Here is a 27,060-nt window from a genome sequence, read left to right as displayed (position 1 = left end):
CCTCAGTTCTGGGAACAGGGTGTTTCATGTTCAGAATTCCAGCATGGCTTTTTGTCAAGAGCAGTGAATTGCTTTATACTTTATCACTTTCCTTTTCCTGGCATATTTTATATATTACCGTGAAAGAAAGCAAATGCTGAGCACTTACGTAGGTTAAGAGCAGCAACATTAGCTGCAGGATTATATTTATGAGGCTAGGCGAAGCACAGTAGCATTCTCTGCTGGTTGTCCAAATTATGACTGGGACGCTGTCCTGTAGCTTCAGCATTATTCAGTTAGGACTGTAGGTTACCCATTCTGAGAAAATGTGGGTGTAATATACTATAAGTTCTATACTGAAAGAGGCGCACAGAAACATTAAAGGAAAATCTCAGGAGGGTGTCCCTACAAAAGAAAAGCTAGAGTTGAAATATCATAGTTTTGTATATAGAGAAGGAGAAGCTTTCCATGATTTAATGATGTATTCTTTTTTTAATTGCTCCTTAATTCTAAGCCTCAGAAGAAGAAGGTGGTAAACCTTTCCAGTGTCCAATCTGTGGCTTGGTTATAAAAAGGAAGAGCTATTGGAAGCGACACATGGTGATTCACACAGGCTTAAAAAGTCACCAGTGCCCTTTGTGTCCATTTCGCTGTGCACGCAAGGACAATCTCAAATCACACATGAAGGTAAGGCCAGTGGATACTGGCAACAGATACATCTAGTCCATAAGCCAGTTGATGAAGGTTTAAAATCTACCCCTAATAAAATCCAGAGAATTGTTTTCTTTATTACTAGTACCATTGTTGTGAAATTACTTTGTCCAGCAGAGGGTCTGGGCAGCAAAAACAGTAGCCTCATGCTGTCTATAACAAATGCTTGCCAACTTTTGGCCACAATCCAGCGAACCCATTTGTTTGCATGCAAAGGATTGTGCACATGCAGCTAAGCTTTGTATTCTACCCCTCGCCCAGCACCACAGTCCTTTTAGGGTCAGGGGCTTCTGTGCCCAAATATGTTTTTAAAAGCCTGACCGTGCATAGCTTTTCTTGATCACAGCCATTGTCTAGTACACACAGCTGTCCATCTATTCTTTAAAAGGAGGAAAATGTAATTATCCATAATATTGTGCACTTACAAGCAGGGGGCAGACAAAAATGAAGATACACCACTCCAGATGTGCCTGCAATCTGTCTAAAAAACGCCCCCAGATATATGTATGCAAGGCACTCCCTGCCAAGGAAGGCAAAACCATCCCGTATCACAATGCAGTGGCCTACATGTTGTGCAGCCTAACTTGGGCTGTGGGCTTCTAGCAGAGGTACACTTAGGTAATTTTGGAGCCTGGAGCCTGGATCTAAAGGCCTTTGGAGGCTCCCCCTGCCTACCTGGCTGCAAATTAAGCATCATCCCCCTACGCACACAGACACACACACACACAGACACACAGTATTTTTAACATGTGGGCTCTTGATGGCATAAACAGCAACTGAACTCACAAGAATGTAAGAATATAAAGCAGCTATATTGTTGCAAATATGTATTAGCAGAAGCATTCCGACATGCAACTTAACATATTCCCATCCCATTTATTTCTTTCCCCACGCCCCCCTCTGTCTCCAAAGCAGAGGTCATGCTCGGCCACCCGGCACAGGTCACTGTCACGCTCGGCCACCAGATGCAGTGTGGGCCAATGGCGTGGCTCAACAACCACACCACCCATGACAGACTAAAGAGGATTTGGGGGCCCCCAGGGGGTATGGAGGCCCTGGACTTTGGACTGAAGGTCTAGGGGTAAGAGCACCTCTGGCTCCTAGCAACATACTGGTGCTCTTGTGCTTTCGCGCTAGAGAGCAAATACTTCAAGTAGCTTGCCTGCACTATGGGAGCACAACTTACAGGTGAAACTTGGAAAATTAGAATATCGTGCAAAAGTCCATTAATTTCAGTAATGCAAATTAAAAGGTGAAACTGATATATGAGACAGACGCATTACATGCAAAGCGAGATAAGTCAAGCCTTAATTTGTTATAATTGTGATGATCATGGCGTACAGCTCATGAAAACCCCAAATCCACAATCTCAGAAAATTAGAATATTACATGGAACCAAGAAGACAAGGATTGAAGAATAGAACAATATCGGACCTCTGAAAAGTATACAGTATACTGTGCTTGATTGGCCAGCAAACGCACCTGACCTGACCCCATAGAGAATCTATGGGGCATTGCCAAGAGAAGGATGAGAGACATGAGACCAAACAATGCAGAATTGCTGAAGGCCGCTAATGAAGCATCCTGGTCTTCCATAATACCTCATCAGTGCCACAGGCTGATAGCATCCATGCCACGCCGCATTGAGGCAGTAATTGCTGCAAAAGGGGCCCAAACCAAGTACTGAATACATATGCATGCTTATACTTTTCAGAGGTCCGATATTGTTCTATTCTTCAATCCTTGTCTTCTTGGTTCCATGTAATATTCTAATTTTCTGGGATTGTGGATTTGGGGTTTTCATGAGCTGTACGCCATGATCATCACAATTATAACAAATTAAGGCTTGACTTATCTCGCTTTGCATGTAATGCGTCTGTCTCATATATCAGTTTCACCTTTTAATTTGCATTACTGAAATTAATGCACTTTTGCACGATATTCTAATTTTCCGAGTTTCACCTGTAGATCAGAAACACATCGCTGACAGTCAAGTGTTGTGTTTCCAATCAAAGAGGCACTTCTGGAATGTGGGCGTGCTACTTTAAGTATTTGCTTTCTGGCCCAAAAGCGCAAGACCACTCCGGCACTTTGCTAGGAGCCTGCAGCAGCGTGGGCAGATCAGCATTGCCTGTGTTAGGCTGCACAACATGTGGACCAGTCTCCCTTAGGAGAAAATGGCATGATGTTTTCAGTCGTGTTTTTGCTTTAGACCTGTGCAAGCAAGCAATTTATAGTGATGGAATGTACGTACCATTTCATACATGTTTTGTTACCCAAAAGCCAGAGTAGGTTAATGCTAGCATGTGGCATTCTCTACCTATCCATGCAAGCCGTAACATTTAGATTGACTTATTGTGTCTGTGACTGCCATCAGGTAGAAAGTCCCTAGCTAGCAGCAATCGGGAAAACAAACTTAGAAACAAGAGGTCAGTTCAGATGTAACATGGAGCTAGGATTACATACTGGCTTCATGAAATATCCCCTAGCCACGGGAGTGCTCCCTTTCACACATGAAAGTCGTAAGAATTCTATTCAGGTTTAGAACAACCCCAGATCACTTGTTACATCCAGCCTGGATTATATTCCATCTTCAAATCCTTCTAATTTTAAAATTCTGACTAGAATAAGGTTCAGACTTGAGAGATCCTAGGTTGTCCTAAACCCAGAATGGGAAGTAGAATTATTCTGACCCTCATGCTAAAAGAGCAAAGAGACGTTGCACAAAGCCAGAATTTAATACTGGGCTTGTGATTGGAATTAGAATTCTTTTGTTTTATTCTTTGATAGGTATTAAGATTAGGTTGTAAAGGACTGATTCACTGGTATAAAACACATTTCCCCAAAAATTCTTAATTTTGTTTGACTTTTTACTGGTGACTGTAATAAAGTGACTGTCATTAATTGTCATGTAAATAGAGAGAGCCATTTTGAGCTGATGATGCTAATCTCCTTTGTTAAGGTCTTTGAAATGGAAAGGAGTCCATAAGGACTAAGGAGATAGGAAGGAAGTCTATAAAACAGATATATAGCATGTCTAAAAGTTGTCCTTTTTTAAAATTATTGACCACTAAATCAGGTTCACCAACACCAGGACCGTGGAGAGACATTTCAGTGCCAGCTATGCCCATTTACCTCCTCTCGCCACTTCAGCCTGAAACTCCACATGCGTTGCCATCAACACTTCCTGAGGACAGAAGCCAAGGTGAAGGAAGAGATTTCAGAAATGGATATTAAGGTGTCACCGCAGCTAAATGACGACTCCAGAATGGGCCAGCAAATTGATGCGGGAGCTGAGCAGGCAGGAACTGCTGCTACATCTCGAACTCCTGAGGTAGCTGGACAGGCAGGTGCTGCTGTTCCACCTCTGCTAGTCAAAGAAGAGCCCAAAGATGAGACCAGCACCTCTACCCCATCCTTTGCCCTCAGCGTTGCCAACAATGCAAAGCTAAAAGACTCCATTGACTTTGTGACCAATACAGCGTCAGCACTTTTCAGCCAGGACATCTCTGTCAAGATGGCTTCAGATTTTCTCATGAAGCTCTCAGGTAATTGGGAAGTGGGGCAATTTCTCCTCTTCCTCCTAACATCACAAGTGTTGCCTCTCTTTTGTGCTCTTCCTAATGTCCCTTAACTTGGCTACTGAAATAGGTGCAAGAAGAAAGTCCAGGCAAGTAGGGAGGAAGTTTGACACCTGCTTTGGGCACGTGAGGATGGCAGCTAGAAGCATTTTGGCAGGAAAAGGTGATCAGAGCCATTAGGGTTGGCCGTTTTCAGACTGAAACTGCTGCAGTATTCTTGGCTCTCCCTTCAAAAGATGAGGAGGAAGAGCTGGCAAACAGCTGAAGGGACCAAGAGCAGCTAGACACTGGAGTTGAGAAATATAGTACTTGAATTCCCTTTAAACAAATCAGAGATTTTAGGTAGTTCTCCTGTGCATTTTCTGAGTGCAGATTTAGGGGCATAATCTTTAGTAGTACAGTATGTAGGTCTGGTTATGTTTATCCTCACAACAACCCTATAAGGTAGGTTAGGCTGAAAGATAAGTGACTGGCCAAGAGTCACCCGGTGAGTTTCATGGCTGAATGGGGACTTGAACTCAGGTCTCCCCTGTACTAGTCCATTCTAACCACTAGACTACACTGGCTATGGAGAACTGAAACATATTTATACATGTGGTGGATATGCTAAGTTGTCCAGTTTTGGGGGGTACAAGTCTATCAGAGCAATAAAGGTATAGCAGAGGTTATATTGATGATTAAGAGGTTATACTAATTATTAAGAAGTTTGGTATATATCTTCAGAAAGTGATTCAACTTATCTTCTGTGTGTGTGTCTGTGTGTCTCTGTATGCTTCATATTTCAATCGCTCAGCACTGGAAATACAAAAAACATCTTCGTATTGCACATTGGATACATAAAATAAGCTTTGAGTCTCTTTAATAATGGACAAACTCTCACAACAAATATGAATCAAATATTGAAGACCAGAAAACATATGTTATGCAAAATATCAAATAGATTTTATGCATATTGAATTTTTTCTGATGTATTTGTTAACAATATTTGAACTGGAATAAGCAGGTGGTGGGAAGAAGATGGTTGTTTTTATTTTGCATTATTCTACAATCTTTTCTTAATAAAAGGTATTTAGAAATCAGAAATGTAATCATCATCATTTATAAAACGAATAATTATTTTTGCACCAACCAAAATCCCCAGTTCAGTTTATGGATTGGTTCCCCATCAGTCCACAATTGACCTGTGTGATAGTCGTTACTTTACAGATTAATCTGATCCAGACAGTATTTTCAGTGCATGGATTTGGAATAAGCAAAAGGCATTCTGAATCCCAGCATTTAAAAGTAGCATTCAGAGAGAGAAGACCTGTGTGCTCTGAAGTTCTCTTGAGCTCCTTGGTCTCAGCTGTCTCTCACCACTTTGCATTTACATTGAGCATGTGAGTGATTGAGCCTACTGAATCTGAGCCTTTGAAAGAACATCGGAATTTGCACTCAATTGTTATGCATTAGCTTTGTGACTGCACTGATGTGCATTGTCTTTGGGGAGCAAAGAGCAGACAGGAAAGTTGCTGGTGTGATCACACAACTGCAGTGAGTGCCCATTTTGGCATGGTGACAGCACTGGGACATCCCATCTCAAGCTGTTCCTGCTTAGTTAATCTTGCAACACTAGCTCTGGCCATGATGAAGACAAAAGTATGTCATTTCACGTATAGGTTTGTAGCTAAATAGGGATGTAAAAGAATCTGAACATTTTCATTTTCGAATGTTTAAGTTCCCCCCATTCTGACTCAGAATACAGTACCTAGGGAACACTGAGTATCCATGCTCCATTTTTTGTGTTTTATTATTGCTATAATTGAATCAATATTGCAGTTATGCCATTGATAGCATTGTTATCAGACTTTTTGAGAAGTTTCAAACTTTATCAAGAGAGGGTAGTTTAGTATCAAATCTGGTCTATCCCATTGTTAGTCTTGGGGTAATTGACAAAGGCACTTCAGCACTCTGGAGATTGACAATGCCCTTTTGAATGGTGATTAATTGGTTACCAACTTTGAATGAAATGTGAGTTGCATTTCAGTAAATGTTGTCATTGGCAGGTGAGCCGGTTAGGGATCAACAGAGCGCTAATATCTCTTTGCTTGCCTATACTTCAGCAATGCCTTTTGGAGTGCTTCATTGTCTTCATCTGCCCCAAACCCTTGTACTTCTGGGGTTGCACAAACTGTAATCAAAATACAGGATGGAAAGAAATTTTGTAGAGACCAACTGGCAATAAGAGAAGTTGAATGATACAGTTCTAAGAAGCTTAAAGGGACAGAGATAGCAAATTATTTCAACTAAATTTCTGAATACGTAAATCAGAAATCAGTTAGAAAACCTGGTAGAGTTTTATAATTAGGAACACATGGACCCCACCCTAGCATCCGTAATTACTAATCTGGGGTGGGATTGTTTTTCTAAGACAGGTCTACAGATGTAACCCATTTGTGTTGCTGTTCTGACATTTTGGATTAGTGTTCCTTAAATAGATGCTATGTATTCAGCAGCTTTGGACCTTCAACTGATAACCGCAGAGCCTGTGGTGGCTGAATCAGAGGCAAAAACAAGTGAGGGCCTGAACACTACATACAACCTCACTCTTTATGTCTGTTTTTATTCAGCAATTGACAAGTAGCTCTTTAGGGTTTAGCAGATAGGAATGCTAAAGACATAAATGTGTATTCTTCATGCAAAAAAGGCCTGTGTGCTTATTTTATAGTGTCTTAACGAAAGGTCCTGAAACCTGACTTGTGTGCACTGTTACCTAGCAACATGTTATAAAGTCACTGAAGGAGTGAGATATCTCTCTAAAATGAAAATGTAAACTGGATAGATATGTCAATGCCACACAAGGGGAAAGATGTTACATTTAGGGGGGAAATTAAACCCATTGATCAGAGTGATGTGTATTCAAAATAGCGTGTGGAATTGAACATTTGACCAGCACCGCAACACTTACTGAGTTCTGGCCCATAAAGCAGTAGGCGATGATGTTTTATTTAGTGGCTCAGTAAATTTACTAGTAACATTTTAAGAATGCATTTCCATGGATTATAATACGGACAAAAGCTGAGTAGGAGCCTGAGGAGAATTCTCTATCAGCCCTTTTCTGGAAAATTGAACTTCCCCCCCTGTGCTAGCTTTGGCTCAGATAGATGCACAGCAGGCACCTCTGCAAATGAGCAAGATAGAAGGAGTAATTAAAGAAATGAAAAAAGGAAAGGTGCCTGGGCGAAACCATTATATGTCAGATTGGTACAATCTGTTTATACTGCCTCTGCAGTCATCACTTGAGAAATCCATTAGTGGGCCAGTTTCCTCCATTATTCTGTGAGGCACTTGTCTTGATTGTCCCAAAGCATCACAGAGTTGTAACACAATGTGTGCGCTAGAGACCCATTTCACTGATAAACTGGGACTGCAAGAACAGCTTCAGGCATTACTATCCAGAGAGGACCATAACATTTTGCAATTCAGCATAGCAGTCATAGGGGCAAATAGTCCTTCTTCTATAAGAATGTGCTTTTAAAAAAACACTATATTCTAGGAGGGGCAGCCAAGAGGAATCAAATATCTGAGGTGATCCCTCCCCTATCCATGGACATGATGGTAAGACTAACATGAATAGGTATAAACTGCAGAGAGGAATGGGACTTGTGAGAGGAACGCTCCTCCTTTTTAATTCATGAGACATACGTTGTTAAAATGAATATACTATCTTAAGTCATTAAGATAGGGAAGATAGGGAAATCCCTTCAGGGACTGGACTGGAGGGGTTTCCAGCAGCAATCCCCCCAAAATATTTTATTGTCACCAACAAACAAATTTATATTTACAAGACAATATGGTTGTTTTCCTGAATGAATGAGAACTCGCTTGAAATGTTCTTCATTTTGTTTTGTAAATGTAATGCAGAGATGGCTGTTGGATTTTGCTTTGTAGATATAGAGGCGCTTCACACAATCGGTATGAAGTGCCAAAGGGGGTTCTGCGGGGAGAGCGGGCTTAGCCTGCTCTTTCTGCAGATGAGCAGCCACTCATAGCTGGGCGGCTGGATTGGCTGCCCACGTGACTGCCTGCTCCATCACGGAGCCGACAGGGGTGGCGGGGATTGGGGACCACATGGCCCCCGGAAGTTCAAGGATGCCCCACACGAGTGCACAGGGCATCCTGGAGGGACCACCGAACCTGGAAGGCTGCTTGCAGCCTCCCAGTGGGTGTCTCCTTGTGTGCCGCCCGGGTGTGGCGCCGTGCCGTGGTGGCACATGATCAGAAAACCCAGGTTAGCAGAGCGCTCACTCCGCTAACCTGGGCTACTTTGGTGGGCTAGCTGCCAGAGAACCACCGGGCTCGCCCGTGAGCCCGCTGGTTCTCACAATGGGGAAAAACTGGGCTGGGCTTCTTTAGCCCGGTTTTCCCCCATCGTGAGAATAGCCTCATAATGTAGAAAATAATTACTGGAAGAACATAAAAGTCTGATACAGGAAAAAAAATTAAACAGTGAATTGTTTCACAGCACCTCCATGTGAATGCTCATGGACTCACACAACCAACTCTCCTCTTTGTTTTCTCTATAATATTATTTTCCTGTTAAGTTCCCCACCATCCTCTAACACAGGGCTGCTCAACTTCGGCCCTGCTGCTGCTTTTTGGACTGCAACCCATAATCTCCAGTCACAGCAGTCAATAGTCAGGGACTGTAGGAACTGTAGGCCAACATCTGCAAGAGGGCCCAAGTTGAGCAACCCTGCTCTAACAAAACCCACTCTTCTGACCTCTTTTCTTTGCTATTCCCTCCTTATGGTTTGTCCTTTCCATCACAGTTTGTCATTGGTTATGTGAACTGTAAATGAAAGAAAACATGCAACAAAATGTTGTTAAAAATAATGGGCAGAATCCAGACTAATGAATTATGACTAAATACTGTTGAAATTAGTTAGACAGGACATATCTAAGTCCTATTAATTTCAGTGGCCTACATGATTACTCAAAGTAATTCCACTGAAATTAAATCAATGGGACTACTTTGTGTAATTTTCCTCATTAAGTCAGTCAAAGGGATTCAATCATGACTTAGTCTGGACTCTGATCAATGCTGTTAAAGTATTTCTATATGTGTTCTCTCTTATTGTCTTGAACTTTGACTCTTATGACTGGTTGGTCATCTATAATGATAACAGCTTACTCTGCCAAAGCATTTGCATCACCAGAAGTTCAAAAGGCTCAGGTGAGACAAATTTAAGGTCATTTTGGACATGAATTATATTTTGGGGCACAATAAATGGACAGTTATTACTCGGTTGTTTTGGAAAATCTGGATATCTTCCATCAAGGAAGTGGTTCTGCTGTGGAGAAACTGTACTTTCTTTTCAGTCCGAATATAATATTTTTCTCCATGTAAAAATGTGATTCCCTCTTCTTGGTTGCTGTGATAGTTTCTGCAGTTTGGACAATGACTTCCTGTCATGAACAGAACATATTTGGTTAGTGCCCATGACACCGCTGGAGCTGAGCAACACAATTCCACCCATGTCTGCCTCACTGAGACCTATTTTTGAATGTTATAATCATTTTAGAGGCTATGGGTTCCCTCATTGTACCATAGTGTTTGGAGCTGTGGGCACTAGAGCTGGGTATTCACAGCTCTGAGAGCAACTACTTTTAGGGATGTGCACGGAACTGGCTCCCTTCGAGCCGATGGTAGGGCGGGGGTGGCTCTAAGGATAGGGGAGGGTGCATGTGTGCACATGGTCAGGCAAGTGTACACATCGCACTTCCATTCAGGGAAACAACAGGGCGGCAGGTACACTGCCTCCATGTTGGACTATTTATACACAGAGCGTTGGAAGGAAAAGCATGGTGGGCAGGGGGAGTGCAACCTTCCCCGTCCTTAAAGCCACCCCCACGTTGGAATGCGGGATTTCCAAACCTGTTCAGTATTCTAAAAATAGAATGCCAAACAGGGTTGTGCACATCCCTAACTGCTTTCTCTGACAAGCCACCAAAGTCAGAGGTTGGAACATCTTTCAGTAAAAAGTTCCCAGGTGCCGCTAGAGTGACTTTGCCCACCCAGGCTGACCACTGGCTCTTCTCAAAAAGAAAAGCTATGGAACTTTCCTGTACAGGCTGGAACTTTGCCTCTTGGCTCTGATTTGATAGTTGAGTTCTAATTCAGGAAAGCACAGGAGCACTCAGGAACCTTTTTAAAATGAAAGCAAAATACTGCTGTGAAAGTATGATATTCATTAGTCTCTGAATGATAAAAGTTGAGTTAATTGTTCCTTGTTGCAGCTGTTATGTTGTTCTCCATTTTCTTTTCCCTGAGTTTCTTGTTGCAGCTGAGTTAATTGTTTTTTGTTGCAGCTGTTACATTGTCCTTTTCTCTTCTTACTTCGTGAGAAAGGAATTTAGGAAGTACTGAGACATTTGGTTTGTGTAAGCAACTGAGGATGATGTATTGACATTGAAACTGGTTTTGTTTTTAACCTGTAACATCATTTATTTTATTTATGTATTTTATCTTTTCATAATAAAGATGTCTTGGTGGAAGAAGTGTTTAGAGTTAATATGTGCATAGCTTTGCCAGCTTATCAATTTATCTAAAGCAAAATAAGTACCATAACACACAATCCTCAGTCTCGGGGGGTATTCCACCATTCATTTCATTTCTTTTCTTTTCCTTTCCTTTTTTTCTAATCTCTTTTCCTGTTTGCAATTGTTTTGCTATATTTACACCTTTTCCCATACTCACCCTTGTCATGATGCACCTTCATCCTTAATTATCTCCTGTTGCCCATATAGGTGAAGTTGCTGCCCTCTGATTATAAATTGCACTCTTAATTAAATTCCTTTCTCCCCCTTCTCTTAACAGCTGCAAATCAAAAAGAACCCTTGACTCCTAGATTTAAAGTGAAAGATGAACCGAAAGATGAAGAAAATGCAAGTTCCACTTTGCCTAAATCCAGTTATGTTTTCAGCCATGAACCTGAAACTTCTGTCCCAGGCATTCCCGAAGAGAATCTCAAACCACAGGAAGTGCCAGCAAATGTATTACAGCAGGACATGTCCGTCAAAGCAGCATCTGAACTTCTCATGAAGCTGTCAGGTAGTAGATTAATGTTAAAATACTCATTTTTTTAGCATGTGCATTCACTTCTGTTCTAGCATTGATAGCTGTGTAAATGCCCATTTCTTCATCTAATATACTACTGCTCCCACTAAGTTACCACTTAACCATAACATTAATTACTACAGTTGCAAAGTAGCACAGATTTGTCTTCCTAACGACCACCAGTATGGTTAAACATATCAGAGGGTAAAACCATATACCCGCTCTGGATTTGAGCTTCTCGGATTTAGAGGCTGAAGAACTGGGCTAATTTGAGGTGACAAGGGAAAGTGTTCTAAACTGTCTTGAAAAATGAAAAACTAACAAATCACCAGGGCCAGATGGCATCCACCCAAGAATTCTGAAGGAACTCAAATATGAAATTGCTGATCTCCTAGCAGAAATATGTAACTTGTCCCTACAATCAGGCTCTTTATCAGAGGACTGGAATGTAGCCAATGTAACTCTGTTCTTCAAAAAAGGATCCAGGGGGATCTGGGAAATCAGGTCGATTAGCTTAACTTTGGTGCCAGGTAAACTGATGGAAAGCATACTTAAGGACAAAAATGGTTAAACATAGAAGAACAGACCTTGTTGAAGCAGCATGGCTTCTGCAAGGACAAGTCTTGCTTCACTAACCTTTTAGAGTTATTTGAGACAAAGTTCCTCAGAAAAGGCTCTCGAGTAAACTTAGCAGTCATGGGATAAAGGGACAAGTTCAACTGTGGATCGGTAACTGGTTGAAGGACAGGAAATAGAGGGTAGGGATAAATGGACAGTTTTCATAATGGAGGGAAGTAGGAAGTGAGGTCCCTCAGGGACCAGTACTGGGAGCAGTGTTCATAAATGATCTAGAAGTTGGGGTAAGCAGTGAATGGACATATTTGCAGATGACACTAAACTATTTAGGGTAGTGAAATCCACAACAGATTGTGAGGAGTTCCAAAAGTACCTCTCTAAACTGGGGGAGTGGGCAACAAAATGGCAAGTGCAGTTCCATGTAAGCAAGTGTAAAGTGATGCACATTGGGGCAAAAACCCCTACATATATGCTGATGGTCTCTGAGCTGTCAGTGACTGACCAGAAGAGAAATCTTAGGGTCGTGGTGGACAGCTCATTGAAAGTGTCTACTCAGTGTGGGGCAGCTATGAAAAAGGCCAATTCCATGCCAGGGACCATTAGGAAGGGGACTGCAAATAAAAATGCTAATATTATCATGCCCTTATACAAATCTATGATGCGGCCACATCTGGAGTACCACCGTGTACAGTTTTGGTCACCGTATCTTAAGAAGGTTATGGTAGAACAGGAAAAGGTGCAGAAGAGGGCAACCAAGATTATCAGTGGCCTGGAGTACCTTCCTTATGAGGCTAGGCTACAGCATCTTGGGCTCTTAACTTTGGAAAAGAGGCGACTAAGGGGAGACATGATCAAGGTGTATAAAATTATGCATGGAGTGGACAGAGAAATCTTTCTCCCTCCCTTACAACATTAGAACCAGGGGTCATCCCATGAAACTGAAGGTCAGGAAATTTAGGACTGACAAGAGGAAGTACCTTTTCACACAGTGCATAATCAGTCAATGGAATTCTTTGCCATGGGAAGTGGTGATGGCCACCAGTTTGGATGCCTTTAAGAGAGGCTTAGAAAAATTCATGGAGAACAGGTCCATCAATGGCTACTAGTCTGGTGGCTGTGGGCCACCTCCAGCTTCAGAGGTATGATGCCTCTCAATACCAGGAAAGAGGGCATGCCCTCATCTCTTGCCTGTGGGCTCCCCAGAGGCATCTGGTGGGCCACTGTGTGGAACAGGATGCTGGACTAGAGAGTCCTTGGGCCTGATCCAGCAGGTCTGTTCTTATGTTCTTCTACATGGCCTTTGTGCATCCCTTCATTTGGGATTGCATATACCCATGCTACAGCTTGGGATCATTTAGAAAATCTAAGACAGGGCTGGTCCAGGTTTTAGGATGCCCTTTGCAAACTGACTTCCAGGGTGACTGCTGGGACCTCCCACACCAGGAGAATCGGGAGAACCCGAGCCAGCACCCCCACCACAACCCAAGGACTCAGTCCCGTCTTCATCCACTGACTCAGAGGAGTCCTTGGATGACCTGCCAGCCCTAGTAGAGGTCTCCTAGCATCACATGTTTTTTATGTCTGTTTAGTTATTTTTAGATCCCGCTCAGGTTGAATCAGGAAGGCCCCACTCTGAATGCAGGTGCGCACACACTGCCTTGATACTACCACCCAGAACAAAACTTATTCCGCACATAGATTTAAAAAATTAGAGATAACACTGCCCCCAACCTAAACATGTTTTGCTACTCATATCACTTTGGCTTATTTTATTTAATTCAGACATTTATATTTCATTTTTCAATTTATCAAAATTCACAAAGTAGCTTTCATATTAAGAACAAAAGTACACAATATTAAAACATCAACATTTATAAATACCAAAAATAAAAGTATAAAAAGCAGACAGGCAGCATAAGTTCAAAAACATTTAAACACCATGGTGGAACCCAAGAAAAAGTTTGAAAATCAGAGCTTTGGTACAGTATAGGCAGATAAAGTTGTTTTAACCTGGTGCCTAAGATGTGAAAGAGTCAGAGTTAGACCAAGTGAACAGTTCTGGGAAAGGAGTTCCATTACTGAGGGGTCATCACAAAGAAGTCATGATTACTACTTGCCTAATTTTCAAACCTTGGATTCACATCTCAGTTTATTTTAAATAAGTGAGTTAGAATAAACCAAGACTGGTTGGTTCTGGTGTCACGGCGAGTTCTAGTTTGTTCCTAACTTTAACCAGAAGGAAAATTAATCTAATTCACGCTCAGGCAGCGCTAAAAAAAAGAAAGGGTCAAGGCCAGGAGGGAGCACATAGTATAATATCTTTCTTTGAAGTGTCTACTCACCACTATTATGACCTCTTGGGATTCATTTAAATGAAAATGTGGAGAAGCCCCATATTAAATCTTCATTACTTTTTGAGATTGGAACGCACTGCATTGAAATAATGTATGTTGGAAATGTATTAGCAAACCTGTGTGTGTGTGTGTGTGTGTGATGTAATTCATTAAACAATGTACTGATGGTGGTGTTCCTACCTCATCAATAAGATAAGCAAAGAATTCATTAAAAATCACTTACAGGAACCACAGTTGATCTTTCTACACTGTCCAGCTGTGGGATTATATTAACTTTGTTCTTTCGTTCTATTTATATTTTTTATGGTTATATATTTTCAACTCCAGAACTCTTGAACTTGTTTGAAATAGCATAGCACATAAGGATGATGTAACAAATTTTGAATGAAGCTTGACAACTTCTGAATGAAAAGGTCTTCCTTAGCCTCCCAGCCCCCATAATATTCCCAGAAATTCTGAAGTAAATGTCACTAGATAGCTCTTTTAAATAAACACAAGTGTTCTGTTCATTTTTAACAAAATCACTATGGACTTTGTTTACAGATACTTACAGAATTATACTTTGTCTGTCTGTTTGTCTGTTAATGGTTTTATCAGATTTGTAGACCTCTCCCAACTTCTGTCTCTGTTTGGTTTACAACAATATAAAACAAATTAAAACAAAAATGAAAACCTTAATACAATTTAAAACCAGAGTCAAGTTAAAAAGCTTGGGTGAAAAAAAAAGTTTTTAAGGAGTTTTTAAAAGTTGTCAGAGATGGGGGGACTCTCATTTCAGCAGGGGCCCATTCCATAGTCTCTTTCTCTGTCTTTCATCGTTTGCTATACAATTGCCTTAGTGGAGTAAATGTTCATGCTTAAAATTTCTTGGTAGTAACAGTTTGTACGACTGTGAAGATTCAGGTTGGTTTCCCACCTAACTCCAATCAAACAGTGCCCCAGTTTTTGGATTTCTTCTGGCTGTCTGCAAATGCTTGTCAGGTCTCAGTCGCTGTCTTTTAACTCCAGATATCTTCTGTGTGTCAGGAAGTCTTTCCTTTCTCATCTCCTTTCATCTTTCTCTTGCTGATCTGAAACTGACTGTTAGGACAATCTGGATCTGCCATTTATTTCTAAGGCAGTGTCTTTGCCTAGTATTTTGTCCAGAACTTACTACTTAACAGCTTCAGTTTATTGGTATTGCCATCTTTGATGCCTCCTTTCTATCTTTTGTCTCACCCCACACTATAATTTTGTTTCCAGTTAAGTTGCCCTTGCTAGGAGTCTCCAAGTAAAACTTTGCTGGCAGTTCTGGACAAATTATCCAAGTTTGAATTGTAAGAGTCAAATCTCAGTATTTGGCAAGTTGAGTTTCCCTTCTTACACTCTCTCTCTGCTGCGTTCTGCCCAAACTCACAATAGGACCAAGTCCTGACCCTGCACACACATCTGATCCTGGTTCTTCCTTGCTTCCTCATTTACATGATGACATTGTTCTTCCACTCCAGATTCTATTTAAAGAACTGTTTCCCAGGTTTCATTAAGAGGTTATTCATGAGTTTCTGTGATGATATAATCCTCATGTAGGCACTGTACTATCTAAATTTCACAGAGAGACATTTGTCTGAAGTTGACTTCATATTAAAAAAATGGAACACACCAAGGAAGACTCTAAAACTAGCTTTCTGTCTGTTGTGGAAAGTGCTGCCATTTACATAGGGATGTAGGATTACTAGATCCTGCAAACTCTTAAAATCTTGTAGTTTTAAGAATTCAAACAAATGAGAATTTCACGACATGGCTTTTCCCCGTCAGAGAGCAGCAGTGATAGTAGAAGTCACAGCTAGTGGAATTTACCCTTCTGTGCAATCGTAAAGCCTCTGTGAGTCTGGATCCGGCATCTCAGATGTCTCTCTGTGAGTCTATAGTCCCTATGTGAGAATTTTAATCCATAGGAACTGCCAGCAAATCTGTTAAAGCAGGACATGTCAGTCAAAACAGTCTTTGAGCTTCTCATGAAGTTGTCAAAGAGTTGATTAATATGTGATGATTTTACCACCTCAGAGACTCAAATATCAATCATTCTTCAGACTAAAATAAAAGCAAACACATTGCTCATGTCTGCTCTGCATTTGAATGTTCACCAATCAAATTAAGAAAATGAAAAGGAGGTAAACATGACTAAGTGATCCAGTACTTAGATGTTGGATCCTAGTGGGGGGGGATGGGGGCTCATACCTGATACCCCGAAAGGGTTGTCATCCTAAGAGCATCCTACACTGCTGCAGTTCAAACGATACCAGCCCCAGCACATGAGAAGAAAGAGGGGAAGCACCAAGAGCACACCAATCAGGGTGTCCTCCTCAGATGTCCCACACCTTCCTGGCACCTCCCTTGATCACGTGTGGAGGCTGTTCACCTGAATGATCCCTAATCGTGTACAAATACTGGTTTAAACAAGTATTTGTTGCGTGTGTTTAGGGGCCCTTCCGATGAACAGCCCCCACATGTGATCAAGGGATGCACGGGGAGCATACTGCTATGTGCATGAGGGCATCCCGATGCACGTTCTCTCAGCACCCCCATCTTTCTTCACATGTGCTGGGGCTGGTGTCATTTGAACCAGTGAAATATCACAAAAGGGGATATTGGACCTATATAGGCACTCGCATTGCAGTTAATGGAGGGATGGAGCTTGGCACCGCACCTCCCCAATCAATCAGGTCACACACAGGATGAGCTCACCTCTTCCTGAATCCACTTCATACCGGTAATAGTGTGGTGTAGTGAGTAGGAAACCTACATGCAATTGTAGACTCCTCTTATACCACTGGTTATACGAACATGACATATTGCATCTAATATCAGTGTGCTTTCTATTTTCCTGGGAGGGAAAAAAATGAAGCTAACAATATGTACCTGTCCATTTTTGTAAGGCATTTGGAATCTAATAATACATTATGATAAATTCTGTTTATTATTTCAGTCTCAAAGTCTACCAGTGAAAAGCAGTTTGAATCATTTTACAGTTGGTATTTTCATAGAGAGTTGCTTGTGACTGGATGAGATCATCTTTTGGAGAGAGAACACATACATTCTAAAAATAAAAAATGTTGGCTTTTTTGCTAAGAATTTAATTGGTTAAAAACTAGCTCCCAACGTTTTGGCACATACCTGACTGTGCTGAGAAATACTGCAGAGCAATAGAAGGACGGGCTGATCCGATAAATTAAGAATATTGCTTTGCTCATCACAAGAATATTGCACTGGGTAGCTAAGATATTTAACTCAGCTTCATTGATCCCAGATAGACCAAGACTAAGATATGGAGGATCTTGAGAACTGTTATGCTATGTGCTTTTATAGCATAAGGCAGCCTGGACCAGCCTCTCCTACCCAGTGTGCCATGGGGTCAGACCTGCCCAAAGCAGAAGGGAGCAAAGCCAGCTACAAAGGCGGGGAGAACTCCAGCATTTGGTGCTGATATTGCTCCCTCTTGCACCTGGTGTGACTGGCATTTCCCAGGGCATAAACGGAAGAACAGCTTAGAGCTGCCTGATGGAGAGCTGCTTGATGCCGGGGGAAATAAGAGGGTTTCCTTTATTAAGATGGTGGGGTAGGGTGGGGAAGGAAAGAAAAAAGTGGTTTGCCTCTATAAAAACTAATTTTTAGGGCGGGGTGTGGAGGATCACTATTGGTGCCCACAGCATAGCATGCTGGGCTGGAGGAAGAAGGAAGCATAGATAGATAGATAGATAGATAGATAGATAGAACTATGGTAATACTATGAATATTTATATACCACTTTTCAACAAAAGTTCTCAAAGCAGTTAAACAAACAAATACACAGGATTTCTTGTTCCCAAAAGAGCTCAGAAAGAGAAAAAAGGCAGATGCCAGCAATAACCACCAGAGGGATGCTATGCAGAAATGAGTAGGGACAATTGCTAAATTCCCCCTGCTAAAAATAAGGGAATTGCCACTTTAAAAGATGCCTCTTTGCTCAGTGAGTAGGAGTCAAGTACAAGACAGACAGACAGGAGAGAGCAATGGCATTTCCACCGCAAAAAAAATAAAAGGCTGTTTTGCAGGCGATGTGCCTCAGTGTTTTGTTGTTGTTGTTGTTTTAGTGAAAGTGTGCCTCAGGATGAAAAGGGTTGGGAAACGTTGGCCTAGATTAATCTGGTGTTCATGGTTACTAATCCATTTGGGCATGATTAGCACATGCTTAACTGTCCCACTGAACTTGTGGATTTTAAAATGTTAACTTTGGCTAGATCATGCCCAATGAGTTTGTGTTTCAGTCCTCTCAGGGGTGTGCCGGCAATAAGACAAAGGGAGACACATGTCTCCTGGCCCAGCCTCCTCTGAGGGCCCCCAAGGCCAGTCCCCCCAACAGCACCCAAGAAGTCTGGTGGTCTGCCCCCCCCCCTGATTTGCACTTGGCCCAGCAAGCAGTGCAATTTCATATCTCCCTACCATGCGTTCTTCCCACCCTCTCCCCCACTTGCAGGGAAGATGGTATCTCCCAGAATGCTGCCTTTGTTTGTGGAAGAGAGTCTCTTGCTGCTGGATTCCACTGGGTGGAGAGAGTGGTGGTGGCTCTGTGGAGGCTGCTGTTGCTGGCGGGGAGGTTGGGGAGGGACAAAGAAAGCAGCATGGGTGGGAAAGAGCCACTGCTGAGCACCCTGAAAGGTGAGAGAATGGCAGTGTGTGGGGACTGAGCTGCAGGTTTGTGGGAGGTAGGAGAGAGGTGCAAAGAGGTGCGGGATCCTGTCTGACCTCCTTCAGTCAGAACAGGTGTCTTGTATAACATAGGAACTGGGAATCAGGCAGAGCGATCCTAATTTTGTAGCTAGCTGGTCGCCATGGGGAGCAAATATATCATGGAGCTGTGAAATGGAAGGGCTCAGTGCTCTGGCAAACAAATTAATACCCCAGCCCAATCCTAAATATGCTTACTCAGAAGTCCAAATGATTTCCAGCAGAATTTGCGTTATAGTTTAGTTGGTTGGCTATTTGCTTAAATTCATGGGGAAGCCATTCCAAAGTGGGCTGGGCTGGGAGTTCTCTGGATTCAACAGTGCATGGATACCAGGGACAGGCCCCTGGATTGAGTAATGAGTTTTGCTCCTCGTTCATGCACAGTGGAAATATTTGTCCCCCTTCCTCTTTATCACAACATTTCAGGTACTTTACAAGACTGGTGTCATATTAGTCTTTGACCTTCCTCCCACCCACCCTGTCCCTCTTAAGCTAAGTATGCCCACTTGCTTCAATTTTCTTGGTATTACGTATGCTCCAAACCCATTATCAACTTCCTTCTCTTGGGCCTTTTCCAGTTTTTAGTATCCTTGAAATGTGATGGTTAAAACAACACAACATTTCAAAGGAAGTTTCATTAGTGCCGAGTAGAGTGATGCTGTTAAGGTTCATTTGAATTACATTTATTGATACGGGTATCACTTTTGTGTGTGATAATTCATGATAATTCATTATTCATTCATCTTTTCAGAACCATACCAGAGGAGGTAAAACTAGTTTTAAGGAAACAGCTATTGAGGCTGTTCACAAGACCACTTGGGCATGGGTTGAGGAGGGCTGGGAGTAAGGCAGGATCCCACCTACCTTCCCCCACATGACCCCTTCCTTTCCCGGGCTCTGCCGCGGCACACATCCACATAATCGGTGCAGTGGCGAGTGGTGCAGTGATCCAGAGGCAGGGGGAAGGGTGCCTGCTGGCTGCCAAGAATCCCACAATACACCATGCGAGCAGCACAGTGCATCGGGATATTTCCCACTGCTAGGCGCTCCTTCCCCCTGGCTTTATGGAAGCTATGGCTGCTGGCATTCTGGGAGGAGCTGCCGGCAGCCCAAGCTTCCACATGACTGGGCGGTGGGGTGGGAGGTGCACATGCGTCCTACCTCACTTTTAGCCAGGTTTAAAACCCGGGCTACCTGGTGGAGGAGCACCAGGATTGGGAGCAATCCCGGTGGTTCTCACGACCAGCCCTACCTGGGCTAGCACTGCAATACCCAGGTTGTGAAAACGACCTCATTCTCTGAGTGATTATAGTGTAGAATTTGCTGTAGACAAAAACTCTGAACTCCTAGATTCTTTTTTCCTACCTCTTTTAATTCACTTTGATATGTTAAGATGAAAGGAAAAAAGGTTTAACACACAAAGTAGTTTTTCCTTTTTATTGTTCCACCTTGTAAGGAAATTAACTTGGACACATTTGAAGACCTGTAGCAGTTGGTGACAATAAATGCTAGCTAACCGTTTATTAATAGCCCAGTCAAAAAAGACCTGTGAATTACACTGAAGATACTTGTCAAAAATGTGTTTGCTAGCTTAGCTCAACTGACTGGTAGGCTATAACTGCTATTCCTTGTTGTACTGTGTTTCTTCTGGAAGGTGTGAGTTGTGTCTGGAAGCATTTGGCTTTTATAATAGGACAACTGTACTTGGGGAAAGTATGTTAGTTCAGTGCAAATTTAGCATGGACTTACCTTTAGAGTATGCTTTAAGGCTGCAATTCAATACTGGATTAATGTATTGCAGATATTCTGACTTTTACCACATAAATCTATATCTGCAGGCCAGCTTGACTTCTTTTTGGTGTGCTGTTGATTCACCATATTTGATTTACTTTTTCTTGGCACAGCAGTACATTGTAGAGTTCTGCTGAAATGCACAGAATTATACTGACTGTGTCATGCCAGTACAGGTAAGGTGAGGAGTGTTGTCAACATTCTGCCATTATAATCCCTCAACATTCTATTGCCTTATAAAGTATCCACCCAATATTTTATTCCCTCTGAAACACACAAACAAGGGGACAAGTGACACCACTAGGGATGGGCCTGGACCTGGGCAGTCCGGTTCGGGTGGGGGGGTACCTTTAAGAGCGGCGGGAGGGTTTACTTACCCCTCCCGCCGCTTCCCGCTCTGTCCCCGTAATCCTAAGAGTAATTGGGGCGGCAGGATACCTCCTTGCCGCCCCTTCCCCGACGTTGCTGGGAAAACTCCTAGCAGTCCTTTGCACGCGTGCACCCCTAGACACCACCCCTCCAAATTTGGTGCAGATCCATTGCAAAGTGGCCGAGATACAGCAGTTTAAGTTTTTAACTTCTAAAAAGAGGTTTCAAAGTTTTTGCAACCATTTTATACCACATATTAAGGCTTTTCTCATGATAGGGGGAAACCAGGCTAAGGGAGCCCAGCCCAGTTTCCTCCCCTTTGTGAGAACCACCGGGCTCGCAGGCAAGCCCAGTGGTTCAACGGCAGCTAGCCCGCCTAAATACCCCTCCCCAGCACTCTGCTAACCCCATTTGCAAGATCATGAGGTTCGCTGTGGTGCAGCTCTGCGGCACGGCGACTTGTGAGTAGACCCCTTGCCGGGAGGCTACAATAAGCCTCCTGGCCTTGGGAATTTCCCCAGAATGCCCCACGCACTTGCTCAGGGCATCCTGGGACTTATGGGGGCCGATGGCCCCCAATCCCCCCCGCCCTTACCAGCTTCATGACAGAGCCGGTAATCATGTGGGCAGTTGATCCTGCCACACAGGGCTGAGTGCCTGCTCAACCTGCTCATGTGCGGGGAGAGTGGGCTAAGCCCACTCTCTCCACAGAGCCCGGTTAGGCTCTACACACAAATTGTGTGTAGAGCCTCATCATGTATGCTTTAAGATGTTTCATGCCTTTTTTTTTTTTTTTTAGCATTCCCACAAAATTCAGGTCCATTAGGGACTAGAGCCTTTTGCTGGTTTGAAAAACATGAGTCTAGTGTTTTTTGACTAATTACTGTTCAAAATCTCCATGATAACAGGGAAAATAACTAGGGGGAAGTTAGCTAAGAACATAACTGAGTCTGCCCGCTGAAAATTCTGAAGCCAAAGTAGGGAGGGGCAAGTTCTGGCAATTTCTAGTGAGTGACTTCCTGGTTCTGAACATAGGTGCCCAATAGGACAGTCTGTGAGCACTCTGGGACTTGTATAGTTAAATAACCATTCATCTCCTCCCTTTCCTTGACATTCATTTTTCCCCTCTGCCACCTTTCCGACCAAATGGGGGAAGCAGAGGCCCTTAGCAAAGTTGGAGGAAGAAACATCAATAACCTGCGCTATGCTGATTACACCACTCTGATAGCTGAGAATGCAGATGATCTGCAAGCTCTAGTAATGAAAGTCAAGGAGCACAGTGAAAAAATGGGACTACAACAAAATGTAAAGAAGACTAAACTGATGACAACGGGTACAGCAACCAGCCTCAGAATTGACAATGAAGACATTGAAGTGTTGGATAGCTTCTGTCTTGTAGGATCAACCATCAACAGTAAAGGATCCAGCAATCGAGAAATACGCCGCAGACTAGCACTTGGTAGGGTTGCAATGAAGGCCTTGGAAAGGATATTTAGATACCGTGACTTTTCTACACCTACAAAGATTAGAATAGTTCAGGCAATGGTTTTTCCTGTGACACTCTATTGATGTGAAAGCTGGACTTTGAAGAAGCAAGATAGAAAAAGCATTGATGCTTTTGAACTTTGGTGCTGGAGAATACTTCTGAGCATACCATAGACGGCCAGAAGAATAAACAAATGGATGATAGAACAAATCAATCCAGAATTTTCACTTGAGGTACAAATGATCAGGCTCAAACTATCATACAGGTGAAACTCGAAAAATTAGAATATCGTGCAAAAGTTCATTAATTTCAGTAATGCAAATTAAAAGGTGAAACTGATATATGAGATAGTCGCATTACATGCAAAGCGAGATAAGTCAAGCCTTAATTTGTTATAATTGTGATGATCATGGCGTACGGCTCATGAGAACCCCAAATCCACAATCCCAGAAAATTAGAATATTACATGAAACCGATAAAACAAGGATTGTAAATAGAACAATATCGGACCTCTGAAAAGTATAAGCATGCATAAGTATTCAGTACTTGGTTTGGGCCCCTTTTGCAGCAATTACTGCCTCAGTGCGGCGTGGCATGGATGCTATCAGCCTGTGGCACTGCTGAGGTCTTATGGAAGACCAGGATGCTTCAATAGCGGCCTTCAGCTCTTCTGCATTGTTTGGTCTCATGTCTCTCATCCTTCTCTTGGCAATGCCCCATAGATTCTCTATGGGGTTCAGGTCAGGCGAGTTTGCTGGCCAATCAAGCACAGTAATCCCATGGTCATTGAACCAGGTTTTGGTACTTTTGGCAGTGTGGGCAGGTGCCAAGTCCTGCTGGAAAATGAAGTCAGCATCCCCATACAGCTCGTCTGCGGAAGGAAGCATGAAGTGCTCCAAAATCTCCTGATAGACGGCTGCGTTGACCCTGGACTTAATGAAGCACAGTGGACCAACACCAGCAGATGACATGGCTCCCCAAATCAACACAGACTGTGGAAACTTCACACTGGACTTCAAGCATCTTGCATTGTGTGCCTCTCCATTCTTCCTCCAGACTCTGGGTCCTTGGTTTCCAAATGAGATGCAAAAGTTGCTCTCATCAGAAAAGAGGACTTTGGACCACTGAGCAACAGACCAGTTCTTTTTTTCTTGAGCCCAGCTAAGACGCTTCTGACGTTGTTTGTCGTTCAGGAGCGGCTTGACAAGAGGAATACGACATTTGAAGCCCATGTCCAGGATCCGTCTGTGCGTGGTGGCTCTTGATGCACTAACTCCAGCCTCAGTCCACTCCTTGTGAAAGTCTCCAACACTTTTGAATGGCCTTTTCCTGACAATCCTCTCCAGGCTGCGGTCATCCCTGCTGCTTGTGCACCTTTTTCTTCCACACTTTTCTCTTCCACATAACTTTCTATTAATGTGCTTTGATACAGCACTTTGGGAACATCCAACTTCTTTTGCAATTACCTTTTGAGGCTTTCCCTCCTTATGGAGGGTGTCAATGATGGTTTTCTGCACAACTGTCAAGTCAGCAGTCTTTCCCATGATTGTGATTCCTAATGAACCAGACTGAGAGACCATTTAAAGGCTCAGGAACCCTTTGCAGGTGTTACGGATTGATTAGCTGATTGGAGTGGGACACCTGGAGCCTAGACTGTTGAACCTTTTCACAATATTCTAATTTTCTGGGATTGTGGATTTGGGGTTCTCATGAGCTGTACGCCATGATCATCACAATTATAACAAATTAAGGCTTGACTTATCTCGCTTTGCATGTAATGCGTCTATCTCATATCAGTTTCACCTTTTAATTTGCATTACTGAAATTAATGAACTTTTGCACGATATTCTAATTTTTCGAGTTTCACCTGTACTTCGGATACATTATGCAAAGATCCATCTCCCTTGAGAAGTCTATAATGCTGGGAAAACTTGAAGGAAAGAGAAGAAGAGGACGACCAGCAGCAAGGTGGATGGACTTGATTACGACAGCAATAAATGCACCACTGAAAGACATTAAAGGCCATGTTGAAGACAGATTAGAGTAGACACTGACTTGACAGCACTTAATCAATCATTCATTTAATCAAGTCAATTGATTCCACTGGTGCTTACTTCTGAGTAAACACACATGGGAGTCAGGACCAGCAGAGATCCTAGGCAAGAATGTGGATTCTCTCCACCCCCCTTCCTCCCAGCCCCTCAGCAAATAGGAGGGGGGAACCCCATTTATTTATTTATTTATTTCTCTGGGGCTTACTTCTGAGTAAAAGGATTGGGACCAAGGAGCCCATACTAGGAAGTTCCAAAGGAGGAACCTCAAGAAAGTCCTAAAAACCATTCCCACCCAGCAGCAGAGGTGCTCTTACCCCTGGACTTCGGGGCCAAAGTCCAGGGCCTCCACACTCTCTGGAGCCCCCCAAATCCTTTATAGTCTATTCCGGGTGGAAATAGCATTAAAAATGTGTTTAAAATACTGGGGGGGGGGTGGATCCAAAAGTCTTTAGGTCCAGGCTCCAAAATGCACCTTTGCCCACCAGCAAGAAACCATTATTCTAGTATAGACTGTTCTATACCAGTCTATACCAGACTCGTGTAGACTACTCTTGAACATGGAGATTCTACATCAGAGCAAAAATTCAGTGAATATGGAAGTTTCACTTTGCCATACTTAAGAAATGAAGCCTCCATATTCACAGGTGGGTTGGCTTTCATGCAGAACTTCCATGTTCAAGGGCAGTCTACACCACAATATTAGTTTGTTGGCACTGGATGGGAATGGTTGCTGGGATTTCCTTGCGACACTTCTTTGGAGCATTCTAGAAGCTTTTAGCTGAGCACTGTGAGAAAGAGGATGCTAAGCCTCTTTCTCTCACAGGTACACAAAGGCACACAAGCCTTTTCCAGCAGCATTTTCTTAACTGAACCTGCAGTTCTATGTGCATACCTAGAAAGAAGTAAACTCCAATAAAATCCGTGGGATTTGCTTTCATATAATGAGGGAACAGATAAACAATCTCTGAAAAATGGTCTTGGGAGTGGGGAGAATAATGGAAACATTCTTTCTTCAACGTGGTCTCTGTCTTCTACACATATGGGCTATGCACCTGCACAGAGACTTCGTTGGAATTGGCCAGGGAGCCAATTTTGAAGTGGGTCTGGAGGGACGCTTAGGAGCAATCATGTCTTCTGCTCTGGCAAGTTCCCTATTCCAGGTTCCCACCACGGCATCGACAGAATCACCGGCAGCACCAACTCTGAAACCCTCCAAGGCCTTTTGGAACCCTACTGGGTCCAGCAACCTTTTTGGGCGGACCATCCTAATTGGTCCATCACCCCTGCAGGAGTGGCCGCTATACCAGCCTTCACCAGGTAGTGGTCCGTCCATGACAATGGGGAAACCACCAGATCCCCCACCCACGGAACACGCCCCTGATCCGAACAGAAGACCAAATCAAGCATGTGGCCGACAACATGAGTTGGTTTAGAAACTAGTTGGAATAGGCCCATAGTTGTCATGGCCACTATGAACAGGGGCGTATCTAGGGTAGGGCAGGCAGGGCACGTGCCCCGGGCGCCACTTGAAGAGGGGCGCCATTTCCTAAAATTAAAGAATGTTTAAAAATTGCCACCAAAAACAAAATGGCTACTGCGCATGCTCAAATGGCCTCTGTGAGGCCCTAGGCCATGCCAGGCCTCACAGAGGGCATTTGAGCATGTGTGGTGGCCATTTTGTTTTCAGTGGCCTTTTTTTAAAAAAAGTATTTTTAAAAATGGCCACCACACATGCTCAAATGGTCCCTGTGAAGCCCTAGAGGCCAGCGGGGGGAGGGGGAACCTTTGCAGACCCCCCATGGCCTTTAGTCACTGTACACATTTTCAGATTGGCACTATGCAGTGGTGTAGCAAAGTTGGAGTGGGCCCAGAGACAAGATCTGAAAATGCCCCCCCACACACACTGAAGCTCAGCTCATGAAGTAAAGAAATCTTAAATGAGACTGAATAGTGGTAACAAAAAGCATAGTAAAATTTGTGTGTGTGTGTGTATCTCCTATGTGCCACAATAGAATATCATTCTAAATTATTTTTTTAAAGGTTTTGTAAATTGTGAACGATGCAAGTCATTTAATGTTACTAGAGAAAGACATGCTGTTCTGGTAGCTCCAGGTCTTAACACTTACATCAGTTTCGGAGGATGAATACAACTGAAGGAAGCCCGGGCGGGTGAGTGGCTGGGGGAGTCAGTCATGTGACTTGCCTCTGCGGGGCCCACAAGGCAGTGGGCCCCCAGACAACTGTCTCCCCTTGCCCTATTATAGTTTCGCCCCTGGCACTATGTACAAAGAATCAGGGCTTGTGAATTCTGAGCTGA

General features: G+C 43.1%; 1 protein-coding gene across 10 annotated transcripts in view; it reads left to right on the top strand.

Annotated features, from left to right (window-relative positions):
• Positions 1–27,060, top strand: part of ZNF827 (zinc finger protein 827) — a 164,869-nt gene that overhangs the window by 50,939 nt on the left and 86,870 nt on the right. For all 10 annotated transcript variants that reach the window (XM_053252223.1, XM_053252225.1, XM_053252224.1 and 7 more), the window contains 3 exons: positions 494–666; positions 3,770–4,238; positions 11,131–11,364. In XM_053252223.1, coding sequence (XP_053108198.1) covers positions 494–666; positions 3,770–4,238; positions 11,131–11,364 — 876 coding nt within the window. The remainder of the gene's footprint in view (positions 1–493; positions 667–3,769; positions 4,239–11,130; positions 11,365–27,060) is intronic.

The sequence above is a fragment of the Hemicordylus capensis genome, chromosome 5, assembly GCF_027244095.1.
Source record: "Hemicordylus capensis ecotype Gifberg chromosome 5, rHemCap1.1.pri, whole genome shotgun sequence".
Classification (NCBI taxonomy): Eukaryota; Metazoa; Chordata; class Lepidosauria; order Squamata; family Cordylidae; genus Hemicordylus; species Hemicordylus capensis.
The sequence above is the reverse complement of the archived record's forward strand: the minus strand, read 5'-3'. Positions and strand labels throughout refer to the sequence as shown.